Source organism: Giraffa tippelskirchi, chromosome 8 (assembly GCF_054371585.1).
Source record: "Giraffa tippelskirchi isolate mGirTip1 chromosome 8, T2T-mGirTip1v1.2.pri, whole genome shotgun sequence".
Lineage (NCBI taxonomy): Eukaryota > Metazoa > Chordata > Mammalia > Artiodactyla > Giraffidae > Giraffa > Giraffa tippelskirchi.
Window position 1 is genome coordinate 8690678 of NC_137282.1, and position 15109 is coordinate 8705786.

Consider the following 15109-nt stretch of genomic DNA (forward strand, 5'->3'; position numbering starts at 1 on the left):
TGCCATTATCTGAATAGATGTCCCATCATGCCTCCAGTGATGCACTTTTACCTATAAAGCAAAAGGCTCCCCACACGTTGAAAACATTAGAGACGACATCACACTAGATCACACCGATTCTCTGTATTTGGTTTTGAAATTCAACTTCCCCTTTACTTGGAAATGACTTATCTAAACCAGTCTTCCTTTGAAGAGGTCCTAGGAAGTGAAGCAACACATGCTATACTCCTCCCCTGTGTGCCTGGCACCCGTGCGACGGAGTGGGTGATACGACACAGCTCCGTCCTCTCCTCTCCACGGCGGTGAAAGCGGTGGGACAGGAGCACACAGGGGACCACAGGGAAGGAGACTTGGGTGCAGACTCACTGCCAGATGCTCACCTTCTTTTCCATCTATTCCCTGGAGGCTCAGACAGTAAAGAATCTGCCTGCAATGCAGGAGATGTGGTTCGATCCTTGGGTCGGGAAGAGCCCCTGGAGGAGGGCATGGCAACCCACTCCAGTATTCTTGCCTGGAGAATCCCCACGGACAGAGGAGCCTGGCGGGCTATAGTCCACAGGGTCGCAAAGAGTCAGGACACAATTGAGCAACTAAGCACAGCACAGCAGCACACCAGCAGCCTTGCCTGCTTCTTAAGATGCTGGAGGACCGGGGGTCCTTGCTCACAAAGCAGGAAGTGATCTGGGCCCAGACTGCCTCTCAGACCTCATCTGCACCCTTTCCACTGTGCCCACTGCCTTCTAGCCCCATTGACTGCAGCAGAAATGAATTCTGCCACAGGGCCTTTGCACAAGCTGCCTTTTCTTTGCCTGGAAAGCCCTTCCCTCTGAGTTCTATGTCTCTGGCTCCTTCTTGTTATTCAAACCTCAGTCTAACTGAGTGAGATTAGCTGAAATTAGTGACAGCCCCATCTAAGCATGCTGGTGAGCCCCTATTCTGATTCTCCATAAGCTATTGCTCCCAGCTGAGCAGAGTCGGTGACCCTCTCGTTCTGGGTGGAGCCCCAGTGCACTGGACTGTACCTGGCACACTCTGCTCACTGAACATTTGTTCAATGAATGGCTGAGGAGGGTGAGAATGCTCTGGAGAAAATAAAGTACTGCATGAGATACAAAATGCTTTTACTTACGAATAAAAAACACTCTCCCCTGCTTTCAATGAATGTCTTCTCTTGGAAATGGCAGCAACATCACACTGGTTACTCTACGAGGCTACATCATGTAGATGGAAACCTGCCTTCTCGGGGAGCAAGAAAGGCTGGAACCCAGTTCCTCTGCATCACGTTTCAAGGGAAGACAATTCATCTGCTGTCTGTACATCCCTCCCTGGGTGACACTGCCCACTCACTGAGTTTCATTCCGTCCATTTCCCTGGAGAAAGTGAACGCTGGTCACAGGAGCGCCGCTGCTGCTCTGACCAGGTCCAGGCCGGCAGATGGCCTGCAAGCTGGCCTGCCAAGGCTGCAGTTCGCTGTGGGGAGGATGCACCTCATCAGACCACATGCTGGGAACTGCCCACAGCTCCTTCTGCCACGAAACCCAGACCGAATAATAGTTTACTGGTTGGGTTGTGAGGCTCAGTTAAGTGTGACACAGGTTAGCTCTAAGTCCAAGAGGAGAGGTTCCAGAAGGTGAGTTTACATGAGTCAGTGACTTCCACAAAGGGTGGCCAGGCGGTTGAAGCTATTTACACTCTTCCTATCAGGAGGGTTGGGCACATGCTCCTGCTGCTGTCAGGTCGGGCCCACGGGTCCCCTCATCACAGACAGTGATGGCTTTCTGTAAACTGCCCCGGCCTCACTTTCCTCAGTTCAAACACCACCACCAAGGGGGATTCGGTGATCCCGGCAGCAAGATCAGCACAGCCGTGGCACCATCTGCTGATTCTGGCTGGAGCGGCAGAGCTGAGCACAAGTGAGGGGCCTGCTCTGAGCAGATCTCCACGCCCCAGGGACCCGCAGCACCGCTGAGATCGCTGCTGTTCTTGGCACGGAGGGGGGGGGGCATGCAGGGTTTCCAAAATGTGTCCTCTAAGGTCCCATGGCCTCATTTCTCGGTTACTTCCCGTTTTAAATTAGCTGTATGGCCCCAGAAGTGACCAGGGGTGCGATGGTTCTGTATCGGATCAAGTGCTGTGAGCCCTCCTCCAGGTCGATCACATAGTCCCTGGAAAAGGAGGGGAACTCTGTGCCTGCCCAGCTCGGCGGCAGCCCCGCTGGGACTGCGTCCCACCGTCCGCAGCGCAGGCGTCACTCACCTCTGCTCGTCTGTCTCTGGCTCCACCAGGATGTTTTCTTGTCGCTCTTTCACTCTCAGAAACACGTATGCGTCTAGGTCTGGTTTGGGAACTGCCAGGAGAACAGTAATGTCATCAGAAAATGCTCAGCTAATAGGAGCAAGATGGAAGAGCTGCTGAGATTAACTGCCTCAATCACGAAGGGACCCGTGATATAAAGCATGGGGCGGGGGCGGATGTTGCAGGGATTTGAGGAGCGATCTGGGCTCCTTCTAGAAACAGCCTACTTCCTGCAAGATCTCACTTGGCACCCGCTCGCTGGACAAGCAGAGAGGTCTGAAGATGAGCGGAAACCTGGGAGGAAGGAGCAAGGACCCCTGGAGAGAAACACACCGGAGAGTCTCAGGAGGACAGAGTGTGTGGACGAAGCCAGAAAGCAGACCTGTGGAGGGGCCGGGAGGACGGGATGTCAGGGAGATGGGGTCACATGGTGATGGCCCTGGATGTCAGGCTGAGGAACCCAGGCCCCGTGGAAGCTCCCCTCCATGTCCCACAGGTTAGGCTGGTGCCCCTCCTCCTCCACCAGCCACACCTCGTCAGGAAGAGCCCGGAGCCGGCTGCTCTTCCAGCCCTGCACTGCCAGCGGGGAACCTGCTGGACCACTCAGCTTTCAGGGCCCAGCTCAGGTGTGGGGCCGCCCGTGGTTCCCCATCTACTGGAGGGGGCTGAGGATAACTGGCTGCAAAAGTCAGGCGCGGGTCCCCTGGGCTGCTCCCGGGTTCTGGGCCTCCAGAGACTCCAACTTCAGCAGAGTCAGCTGGGCCCACTGGGCAGCTGCTGATTCGAGGAAACCCTCAAAGGATGTTAGGTTACAACAACCTTCCCCGACCCTGTCAGCAGGGTTTCCATGCTTCAGGGGCCTGAGGGGGACTTGGGACATCTGGGCTGAGTGAGCCAGGCTCTGATCTCCCCAGGGCAGGCTGCCCCCTGCACAGCTCTGGTTCTTGGAAGGGACCCAAGACAAGCAACACTTGAATGTCAGGAGGTGCTGACCAGCATCAAGTAGAAGGAGCTCCTGGGCAACTGCCCGGACCAGCTCAGGAATTGACGCAGGCCTGTCGGTGGGTCCCAGCTGCTTCAACCCACTGGACACGACAGATAGCGCTGGGCAGTGATGAGGTTTGTGGCCCCCACTCCACTCATACGTGCAAAGAGGCTGAACTGGACATGGACTGGGTCTTCTGTGTCCCTCAGGCAGGTTCACTGAAATGACCAGTTCAGAGTTCCACAAATCCAGCCTGGTCTGGACTTGCTCCTGGTATTGTGTCCCCCTGAATTTACATGCTGAAGCCCTGACCCTCAGAACTTCAGGACAGAATAGATTTGAAGACACGGCCTTTAAAGGGCTAAAATGAAGCCATTAGGGTGGGGCCCTAATCCAACCTGTCTGGTGTCCTGGTAAGAAGAGGGACGGACACCAGAGTGTGTGTGCATGTGGTGGGGGGTTGGGGAGGGCAGGCAGCCACCTGCAGGCCAAGGGGAGAGGCCTGAGGGGCCCAACGCTGTCAGCACAACTTGACCATCAACTCTGGCCTCTGGATCTGTGTGAGAATCCACGTCTGCTGTTCAGGCACCCTGACAGGCGGTACTGAGTATGGCAGCCTGAGCTGAGTTGCCTGCCCCCTGGGCAGGGCTCACAGCGTGGCCCCCAGACTGGGTCGGGGAGTGATGTAGCTGGGCAGGGGACGTCTAAGGGTGGGCTGTCCTAGACTCAGTTTGTGAGCCTGGACTCCAGGCCCCCTGGGAGGTCCTGCATGGAGACAGGGAGCTGGCAAAGATGAGGTGTGGACTGGAGCCCACATGCCAGGAGCCCCGCTGGCTGAGCCGTTCTTAGGAGTTACCACCAGGGCCCATACCCCTCTGCTCAGCAGACTCTTAGGGGCACTGAGTGAGGGGGTGATGGCTGTACTTCCCCTCTTCCCACCTCAATTCTGTTCCCCTTTCCACAGTCTGGAAAATGCTCACAAATAAAGATCAGGAGCCCTGAGGGACCCCCTGGAGGCCTCCTAGCCTCCTGGCTAACACCCCCCACTCACCCCCAGAGCGGGGAGACAGACCCTGCACAGCCTGGAATCTGTGATGGGGAGGCTGCCCCTCCTACCCCCCACCCAGAAAACAGAGACCTTGGCAGCTTCCATGCCCAAAAGAGCCCAGCACAGCATGGATGCCCAGGAGGTAACTGAATATGCCATGAGACCAAGTCCATATTTGGAGAATTTCCTCCGAACCAGAAGAACACAAAAGTGATGCTCAAATGGCTACCTTGGTACCTGCTTTTAACGAGTCTTGGTTTTTAACCCAGAACCCTTCCTCTCTGTCTCTTTTCTACTCATCTGTCTACCTATTTATCTTCCTTCAATCGAGGCAAGAGAGTGAAGGTGAAGATCTATGCTAAGGCACCTGCAGAGACACGGGGTGTGAACCATGGCCCCCTGGGACGTCTGAAAAGCGAATGTTCTGCTCACCTGTCCTCAAGAGATCCACCTTCTGTAGATTGGGAGGCATGTGCTTTAAGGCCGCGTCCTTCAGATAGGTCTCTGTGTTAGCCAGGAACCTGAAACACACCCCCCCCCACGCTGTGATGATACACCTGGCGGAGCCGCCAGGGCCATCAGACCCACAAGAGGGGCCCTGCCACCGGCCTCAGGGACACAACCTCTCAACCCACACTCCCAGGTCTGCGGGGATAAAGGTGGGTCCACGCCTGCTCACTCTTTGGCAAAGGCAAACTCCTCCGGAGAAAGAATGGAAGGCTCCTCCTCTCGGCGGGTCTTCTCCTTTTCAAGAATGTGAGGGAAAAACTTCTCTATCTGCGGGGACAGGAAACATCTGTCAACGCTTCATGCCATCAGTTAGTTTGATCAAGTGGGTCATCAAAGGTCTTGTCTGATTGCAGCAGCACACAGACAAGTCTCCTAAAACAGGTGGAGGTTAATCTAGAAAGTGACTTTAAAAATGGTGAGTCTTGGGCTTCTCTGGTGGTTCAGTGTTAAAGAATCTGCCTGCCAAAACGCAGGAGACACGGGTTTGATCCCTGGTCCAGGAAGATCCCACATGCCATGGGGCAGCTAAGCCCATGCGCCACAACTATTGAGCTTGTGCTCTAGAGCCTGGGAGCCGCAACTACTGAACCCATGTGCTGCAGCTACTGAAACTCTCGAGTCTTAGAGCTTGTGCTCTGCGACAAAAGAAGCCACTGCAACGAGAAGCCCTTGAACCGCAACTAGAGGGCAGCCCCCAGTCTCCACAACTAGAGAAAAGCCTGCACAGCAGTGAGGAACCAGCAGAGTCAAAAGCGAATAAATAAGGCAAGTCTTGGGACTTCCCTGGTGGTCTGCTGGTTAAGACTCCTGCTTCCACTGCAAGGGGCACAGGTTCAATCCCTGGTCGGGAAACTAGGATCCCGCATACCACGTGCAGCCAAAAAACAGGAAAAAAAAAACATGGTGAGTCTTCATGGTTGAGTCTCTTACTAATCATAAGACCTACCTGCTACACTTCACGGAGAAGGCAATGGCAGCCCACTCCAGTTCTCTTGCCTGTAAAATCCTATGGACGGAGGAGCCTGGTAGGCTACAGTCCATGAGGTCGCTACACCAGTCAGACACGACTGAGCGACTTCACTTTCACTTTCCCTTTCATGCACTGGAGAAGGAAATGGCAACCCACGCAGTGTTCTTGCCTGGAGAATCCCAAGGACGGGGGAGCCTGGTGGGCTGTAGTCTATGGGGTCGCACAGAGTCGGACACGACTGAAGCGACTTAGCAGCAGCTACACTTCAAGAAGGCAGGTTTCAGAGAATTTGGAGGGAAGACCAGGGCTTGAGAAAGGAAGACAGTTTAAAAAGGGTGAAAGGGTTTCATGAGGGAAACTCTGGAGACACAAGTGGAAATGGAGTTTAACAGGCAGGATGGGGCCGGCAGCCAGCATTTCTGTGTAGTTGTACAGGTGTCCTTCTGCGAGACGAAGCAGACACAGGGGCGGGACAGACACACACAGAACATATGAGCTGACAGATGAGTGACGCTCGAATCAAAGAATATAACTGGCAAGGATCAAGTCCACAAATGCGTGAGGCTTGGAAAAATGCTAAGGACTACCAGAAAACAGGACAACAACAAAGCTAAAAGCTACCGAGAGGTGTGTGGTCAGCAACCAGAAAGGGCAGTCTTCTATTCGGAGTCAAGGCTGTTAAGATCACCTTGGCCAGGGAAACGCCCTTTGCGAGCAGAAGTGAGGAGGAGCTGAAGGCCGAGAGAAGGCAGTGTTTATCCTTAAAGGGGTGAGGTCTTCCAGCTCAGAACCACTGTCTTGTAGGAGGAGTTAAATTCCCGTGTGTACAGAGTCTGAGTGTGTCTCCCATCTTCACGTGGATTGTCACTGCTGCTGCACTAGAATGCACGCGGTGTCAGAATCGCAGAGTCACTGAGTTCAGAAGAGGTGGGAAAAATAAGAGGCGGGCACATTTCCTGATTTTCAAATATACAAAGGAGGAGGGGGATCGTCAACACAGATCAGGGTCCTTCACGTCGTACGTGTTGTTGTATTTGAATAAATACTTGAAAAGATGGTTTGTGAACTCAAAAGGAAAGTGAGCGGTGACCATGAAGAGGATTCACCCCACCACACACACAGAAAACTGAGTGGCCTGGGAGCTGAAGGTGGGGAGAGGCAGGCTGTGTGTCTCCATTTGTTCCAAATGCGCGGTATCGTCTCTGATGCCTTTGTGAACAAGCTGGAGCTGGGGTGGGGAGACCAGTGACAGTACAGACTAGAGACTCATAACAACTGAACACTGGTTCAGTGACGGTTGCTGACCCACGGGGAAAGCTCAGGGGACGGTCGAACTCTGGCCCAGTCCTATTACCGAGCCAGGTAAGACCTCTGATGACACACTCATCAAACTCGCTAAGATAACGAATAAACTAGGTGGCGAGATTGAGATCCAGAGACCAGGGAATAGCTCAACTTAATGAGGAGACGCTTAAGAGGGACCAGTATTGAGCCCTACGTGGAAGGGTCAAAAATCAAGCCATGCAAATACAGGACAGTGACAGGAAGGGTTAATAATCATGACAGCTGAAAAATTACAGAAGAGGCTGGCACTCATGGTGAGAGAAGAATGAACCCAGGCTGTCACCGTCAGAGACGCCATGTGACCTGGGTGGCATTACTCCCAGTCTGATGTCCAGGAGAAGGGAAGTGACCATCCTGCTTTTCACAAAAGCGACCAAATGACAAGAGGAATTCTATGTTCTGTTACAGGTGGGATAATTTAAGGAGAATACTGACAAATGTTTTAGGGAAGAGACCAGGAGAGTTAAGGGAAATAAACGGCTGAGATGTTTAACTGAGAGGGCTCTGATGAGCCTTTGTGAGGGGACCTCATACAAAATACTGAGTAAGGGTGTTTTGCAGGTCCGTTTTTCTAAGTCAGACACAGCTGAATGTCATTATCATGGTCCACGTGACACTGACTGAACTACACGCAAAACAGTTCTTAAAACTAGGTCCCCTCTGGGCAGTAGCCTTTGTTCAGCCACTGCCAACACCTCCACCGTCAGCATTGCCCTGCGGTCACTGCAGGGGGCGCCATTCTCACCGCAGGCAGACTGCAAGTGTCCCCGGAGAAGGAGGCCGATGGCCACGGCACATCTCGCGTCTGCTCCTCCAGGACAATCTGTCGCCTTCCTGACTCTGGCTCCCCTGACGTGAGGCCTCAGCAGTGCTTCCAGGCCAGGGACCCTCCCAGCTCCTTCCCAGGACCCTCAGCCCCCACGACAGGCTCCCCGACCTTCATGAGCCGACAGCGCAGGTAGCTGCTCAGGACGAAGCGGATCCGCTCCATCTCCATCTGATGGATGCTGACCTTCAGGTCCCCCTTCTTGGCCCTCTTGAGATTTTCTTCCTGTTCAGAGAGAAAAAGAAGTTTGTAACAAAACAAACAAACACCAGAGTCAAAGACTAAGAACCTTTTTTGTTAGCATCTGCCCACAGCCCACGAGGACCATCATCGTTGGCAACGCTGAGGACTTGAAGGCTACATTTAGGTCAGAGGACAAAATACTCCCTGTGTAAGAGCTCTGATTTTCTTCTCATCTCTTAATTATACAAACAATATGTGACCACAGGCTCATGTGCAAGCAGTACTCATTCACTTTTAGAAAATGACCATTTGAATAGAACCTGAATTTGGTCAGTCAGAATGGCCCAGAAGAACTCCAACCCAAGTGTAAACTAGATAATACAGCAGATAAGAAATATCTAAAGGGTCTTAAAAGCATTGTGAAAACACCAGTTGAGAAACTGTAAAATATCAACGTTTTAAAGCTAGCCTGAGGCTGGCAGTGACTGAAACTGGCTCATCTAAGCCAAGGACCCCACACTCAGAGGGCTTCCCTAGTGCTGCAGTGGTAAATAATCTGCCTGCCAATGCAGGAGGCGTGGGTTTGACCCTTGGGTTGGGAAGATCTCCTGGAGAAGGAAATGGCAACCCAATCCCATGGACAGAGGAGCCTGGCGGGCTACAGTCCACGGGGTCACAAAAGAGTCAGATACGACTTTGCGGTTAAACAACAACAACACACTTAAAGGCTACAGGGCCAGGCTGGTAAGGAACAGAGAGGAGGGCACCCAGGGGCCGGCGGCCCAGGGGGCACGCTGGGAGGGGTGGCCCTTGCCCTGTGCTTGTCAGCTGTTCTCATGAACAAATGTGGGAAGGCTGAGAACAGGTTTTCAGAAGCTGACATCCCTGGGGTATCATGGGAAGCTGACATTCAGATGTTCCTAGGAGCTCCCAGGCTTTGTAAATGTAGATTAGGAATTCAACATTAAAAAAACCAAAAAACAAAAAACCCCAAACTAGGCTGGGCCCAACAAAACAGGTTTGCTGTCAGACTTCCACTGCGCTCAAACACCTCCTAAGGGTCTCTCCTTTGGACCCTGAGGCAGGCACTGCTTACCATGTGCTCCAGCTGCTCCATGACACATTCTACAATTTCAGACTTGTTTTCTAGCAGCTCAGGGGCAAACTTTTCATTCATCCAAGCCTAAGAGACAAAGCCAAAAAGGAGCATTACTCACCATGGAGCAAAATAACCCTGTGAGTCAGTACATACCCCTAAAATCACAGTGACCTCAGCAAAGAAAACGACCGGTTGGAAATACTGACAATTCTTTGAAGACAAGTTATGTTTAATGATGGCTTTTTTTAATTCCCTTTAGTGGGAAGGCTGTGTCCTTAGCACACCTACAGCTGAAAGTAACCCACATGGTGTCCACAGGTCTATACCTGATATTGCCCACCAGGGGGCACTAGCACCCTTCCATTCTGAGAGATGACGTTAAGCTAGACAAACCTCCCATCTCTTCCTTCCTAAAGCTTGGTGCACTTTACAAATACTTTGTCATTTATCACTACAATATCTGAGAGGAAATGGATTCAGTTATCCTTATCTTGTTGATGAGAAAATACAGATTATGTTATTTGCTAACTGCATAAGAGTACAAAGGATCACAGACAAAAATGGAAACTCATCTGTTAAGCAGTTGTGGAACAAGAGGTTAAATCCTTAATTTATGACTCGGGCCCAGATGCTTGGTACAGTTCAGAAATCACCAAGGTTAAGGGAACTGAACTATCCACAGGGGACTGTGAAAAATGTACTTATCTTTCAATCACAAAAAATTTAGTTTTAGCATAGCTCAGAATTATAGGCCAGGCAACTCCATTTATTCATTTCGACACCCTGCAGTCTCTGTTTCCACAGTTATCACCATCCAGAAGCATTATTAAACACTGGGTGTTGCCACTATGGTAAAGTTGTGTTTTTTTTTTTTTTTCCAGGTGTTTAGGCTTCTGGAATAGTTTGCAAATACATAAAACTAACCAGAAAGATGGTCTGTATTTTCAAGTAGCATAATGAATGAGAAAAGATCAAACTGTCAGTGAGGACTATAGCAGGAGTTTTTTTTTTTTAACTGACTTTAATATATACTGAATAGGTAAAAAAATATTTATGAAATACATAACATGAAAAACAGTGATAAACAGCTGAGTGTACATAACTTCACTAAAGAATACCATCTTTTTATAAGTCCCCTTGCCTCTCTCCCTCCCTCCTCAAAGGTGATCATTAGCCTGAATTTACTGTTTAATTTTTTGTCATTTCATTACATCTGTTTGTATCTCTACATGGTGCTTACCAACCTTCCCATGACAGGGCACTCGAAGAAAAGACAGTGTTTGTACGGTACACTGGATAAAATGGAGGAGATTTGGGGAGATTTCTCATATACAGCACAAAATCATGGTAATAAAAATATATAACATTAGGAGAAGTTTATATTAGTACAAAATGTCCAAATAAAATCTTGTCAAAATTTTTAGTGAGAATCTTGTGTTTAAATTCAGTCTTTTTAAATCAAGTTCTGTGTTTGAAATTACTTACATTGAAAAAATTTTAATGACAATCTGTTTGTCACTGTTACTGGGAGGAAATGTGCCCACCTCCACTGCTCAGTTTATATGTTAAAGTCCTAACTCCGAGCGCCTCAGAAGGTCTTTGGAGATGAGGTCTGTAAAGAGGTAGTTAGGTTAAGATAGCGTTACTGACTCAATGGACATGGCTCTGGGCAAACTCTGGGAGATAAAGGAGGACAGACTGGAGCCTGGCGAGCTACAGTCCACGACGCTGAGAAGATTCGAGCACGACTTAAGCTGCTGAAGGACAAAACAGCAGGTTCAAGTGCGGTCGTCAGGGGGCGCCCTAACCCAATATGGCCGGTGTCCCTACCAGGAGGCGGGCTCGGAGCGACCCGAGGTTCGGTCCGTGGTCGCCTTCTCTTCTTCGTGTACATTCACTCTCGGTGTGAAATTATCTCCAGAGAGGAAAGAGCACGTGAGGACACGGAGACAGGCGTCTCCAAGGCCAGGAGCGGGGCCGCGGAGAAGACCAAGCGTGTCAGCGCCCCGATCTCCTCAGACAGAGGAGCCTTTAGAAGGGAGAAGACACGGTTCTGTTGTTGGAGCCGCCCTGCCTGTGGTACTTGTTAGGCAGCCTTAGCAAACTCCTACGACCATTAAGATGAGAAACCGCGTTTTAGGCAATAAGTTTGAAATCCTCTTTTTACAAGCATTCAGGAGTATCCTACATAGGCTCCTGCAGCCGTGCTCACCAGTGGCCGGTCAGGCCACCCCCGAGGCCACACCACACAGCGGCTGTCCAGGCGATGGGCCGCCCACGGGGCATCACTGCAGGAGAGCCTCAGGCCCCGGGTGCAATTCCTGCTCACCCCCTGCCAAGGCCGTCAGATCCGCCATCCTTGGGTTGCCTTCCGAGGAGCCCTGAGGACACTCAGAAGCCATCGGTCTGGGGCCCCGCTGTCCCCGAGGACAAGAGGCAGCATCTGGGCCCTTGCAGAGGCTCGGCCTATGTGGCCACCATGCTGGCCAGCTCCGCCCTGGACAACAGCCTGGCAGGGGTCTGAGCTGTACAGTTTCTTCAGCAGCCATCGTTTGCTCTTCTACATGATGCTCCTGAGAGCTGTCCATGCCGCGGCAGGAGCTTTTATCCGTTTCCCTACTCTTTTCCCCCCTCTTTAGTGTATATGCCTTACTCTAGGTAAGCACCTGAGAGGAGAATAATTGGGCCACAGGATATGTGTGCCTTCTTCAATCTGACCAGAAAATGACAAGCTATTTTTTAAACTGACTGACCCACATTACACACCCACTGTGGTATGAAAGGGAAAGTGTCGGTTGCTCAGTCGTGTCTGACTCTTGCGACCCCATGGACTGTAGCCCGCCAGGCTCCTCTGTCCATGGGATTCTCCAGGCAAGAATACTGGAGTGGGTTTACAAGTGTGCCAAAGGCTCTACACTCTTGCCAACACTCTCTACTGTTCACCTTTTTCATTTCTGCCCATCTGATGGGTATGAGTGATATCTCACTGGGTTTTAAATTTTCAGGGTGTCTGTGAATCTCCTGATAGTATATGCAAAATTCTGTGTGAGTGTACATGTGGATTGCTCTGGGAGGAAGGGCCAGAGTTTTCACTAGATTCTTAAAAAGGTTTGTGACAGAATTTATTTTTTGAAGGATTTTTGTTTGCTTAATACATCTGAAAAGAATGCATATACAAAGAATTGAGATATGAGAAAGCATTGGTTCAACACTAATGAAATTTATAGAAACTAGGATGTGGGTAAGATTATGTAACATTTCTAAAACTTGGAAATTGCAACCCAAATAAGCTGATCAAATCCCTATTAACACTTACGAAAAGTTGTCATAAGACCTTCCCCAGGATTTTTATATAACTAGAAAGCCTCACCTGGCTGCTCCAGGGTTTCTCATATACAAAACAGAAATAAGGAGATTTCCCTGACTGGTAAAATTACCTTCCTTGGGTTTCGTCACTCACGATGGCATTTAGGGCAGGGGAGAATGAAGAATCCTAAAGTAACAGACACAAGAGAGTTCTGGAATGGGGCAATTGCAGGAAGAGGAATAAGGCAGCAGGTGGACTGAATCAGAGAGACCTGGTTCACATCCTGGCTCTGATGCTGTTGCGTGACCCTGGCAAGTTACTTTACACCTCTCATCGCAAAGCTTCAGCTTCCTCATCTCTAAAGCGGAGATAACACAGTACCTCCCTCAGGGGGTTGTGAACAGTATTACTGCTCACAGCTGACATTCAGTGAGCCCTTCACATGCCTCAGTCTACACTCAGTACTTCATACACATTATGTCCTTCAGTCCTCACAACCACTCCACGAGGTAGCCGCTACCATTCCCTCCACTTTATAGTCAAGGGCGTGCTAGAGACAAACTATACAACCTGCCTACGTTTGTAAAACAGACCAGGGGTATGGAGGGATTTAAACACAGGTAGTCTGAACTCTTTAACTACCAAGGCTTCACGAGACAAGAAATATAAAGAACCCTAACACACATGAAATAGTCAATAAACCACAGCGACTATGACTAATAGGAGAAACATCCCAGGAGTGATCTGAGGCAAGCAGTAGAAATGTACAGAACAGTTGGCAACAGAAAGTGGAGGAAAAGGAAGGATGAGACCAGTTTTCTCCTAAAAGTGGTTCAGCATTTTCTAGACCTTTTAAGTCTCTATCAAGCGCTTCTGTAGTCCCCACAAATACCAAGCAGATCCTTGCTCTGTAAACCATTCTTGTAACTGTCCCCAAAGCCAACCTTTACTGGCCCCACCTGAGGATTCTGTGCTCGACATTATAAAGTTGCTATCTGGCTGTGCCTATACTTCCTACGTCTGTGGAGATGGTAAGACGCAGTCTTTTCTCTTATAAGAAGCCTTCTTGAATTCCATCCCTTCTTTTCTTGAATCCTGACATTTGCACGTTGGACTTGCTAAAGAGGCTTGCAGCAGGGGGATTCCGTTTGGGCTGCTTACCTGCTCCAGCCGATCAATGAGCTCTGCAGGGGTCAGGACCACCTCCTCACTGTCCCCATCAGAGTCCTGTCCCAAGAGGTCTGCTTCCTCTGCCATCTTCTCTGAAACCAGGAGCCTAATAAATAAAAGAACCCATACTATGCTGTGTGTTTGCATTTATTTGCAAGAATACGCAACTACAGTACCTGAGAAAAAGAAAGGTTTACGCGGGTTGTAGAGGCTCATTGGCAGGCTACAGAGTTCACTAGCTTTGGTTTTGTAATGCGTTGCCTCTTCCTTCAAATCTTAGATCAGGGATCAGTTTCTCAAAGCAGGCACTCCTTACAAGGGTTTCCACGTGCTCACTGAATGGAGCACCAATCACATCTGTTTGCCTTCTAGGAGAAGGTCCTTTCCTCAGCAGCTGCGCTGGCTTCGGCTCTAATACTAATCGTGGCACCTCTCAGGGCTTGGGGACACAATAACCTGGCCAGTCAGTGACCCAGAGGCTTAGGAAGGTGGGTGATGGAGACGAGGTTGCATCCTGGGAGCCTCAGTCAATTCAGTCAGTTCAGTCGCTCAGTTGTGTCCGACTCTGCGACCCCATGGACTGCAGCATGCCAGGCCTCCCTGTCCATCACCAACTCCCGGAGTTTACCCAAACTCATGTCCATTGAGTCGGTGATGCCATCCAACCATCCTGTCGTCCCATTCTCCTCCCGCTCTCAATCTTTCCCAGCATCAGGGTCTTCTCAAATGAGTCAGCTCTTCGCATCAGGTGGCCAAAGTATTGGAGTTTCACCTTCAACATCAGTCCTTCCAGTGAACATTCAGGACTGATTTCCTTTAGGATAGACTGGATGGATCTCCTCGCAGTCCAAGGGACTCTCAAGAGTCTTCTCCAACAGCACAGTTCAAAAGCATCAATTCTGCGGCGCTCAGCTTTCTTGGAGCCCCAGGGATTTCGAAAGCACATTCCTCCCTCCCTGCTCCCCTCCTGGCGTCGCGGGCACAGGGTCACCGACTCCCCCCAGGCGCACGCGCGCACACACACACACACACACCCAGAGACGCGCGCGCGCACACACACACACACACACAGACACGCGCGAGCGCGCTTCCAGTGGGCCCACGCTGACACTCACTCAGGTCGGGGCAGGCTGCGAGGCCCTCCGAATCGGCGGGCAGCGACGGCCGGACGCTCGCGGGAAGCAGCCCGAAGAGCAACCGGCCGCGGAACGCTTGGCGCGAGCCGCTACCCAGACAGACCAGACCGTCCACTTCGCAGCTCCCGCGCTCCTCTCTGACACTTCCTGTCCAGGGGCGACGTCACCGCGCACGCGCGACGCTAGCCAATGACGGCCAGGAGCCCCCGCCCACCATGGGGGAGGGGCCTGCGTGT

At 50.9% G+C, this 15109-nt stretch overlaps 1 protein-coding gene across 2 annotated transcripts; it reads right to left on the reverse strand.

Moving 5' to 3' along the window:
- Positions 1 to 1104: 1104 nt before the first annotated feature.
- On the reverse strand, positions 1105 to 15012 carry GINS4 (GINS complex subunit 4). 2 transcript variants are annotated; one of them, XM_081519242.1, is made up of 8 exons: positions 14853 to 15012; positions 13729 to 13843; positions 9258 to 9344; positions 8090 to 8203; positions 5008 to 5105; positions 4761 to 4849; positions 2257 to 2347; positions 1105 to 1470 (listed from the first exon to the last, which is right to left on the reverse strand). In XM_081519242.1, exons 2-8 carry the CDS (start codon positions 13822 to 13824, stop codon positions 1344 to 1346), a joined length of 702 nt encoding a protein of 233 aa, XP_081375368.1. In that variant the 5' UTR covers positions 13825 to 13843; positions 14853 to 15012; the 3' UTR covers positions 1105 to 1343. The 2 variants fall into 2 exon arrangements, with proteins under 2 accessions (XP_081375368.1, XP_081375369.1); XM_081519243.1 differs by having other exon boundaries at positions 1105 to 2165.
- Between the last annotated feature and the right edge of the window lie 97 nt (positions 15013 to 15109).

What these genes read in the sequence shown, in the direction of transcription:
- GINS4 (XM_081519242.1), bottom strand. Translation starts at nt 13,824, where the DNA reads ATGGCAGAGGAAGCAGACCTCTTGGGACAGGACTCTGATGGGGACAGT. An exon ending in TGCGCTGTCGGCTCATGAAG is followed by an intron (nt 5,106 to 8,089) that starts GTCGGGGAGCCT and finishes CTGTCCCCGCAG; the next exon opens with ATAGAGAAGTTTTTCCCTCA. An exon ending in GAGTTTGCCTTTGCCAAAGA is followed by an intron (nt 4,850 to 5,007) that starts GTGAGCAGGCGT and finishes GGTGTGTTTCAG; the next exon opens with GTTCCTGGCTAACACAGAGA.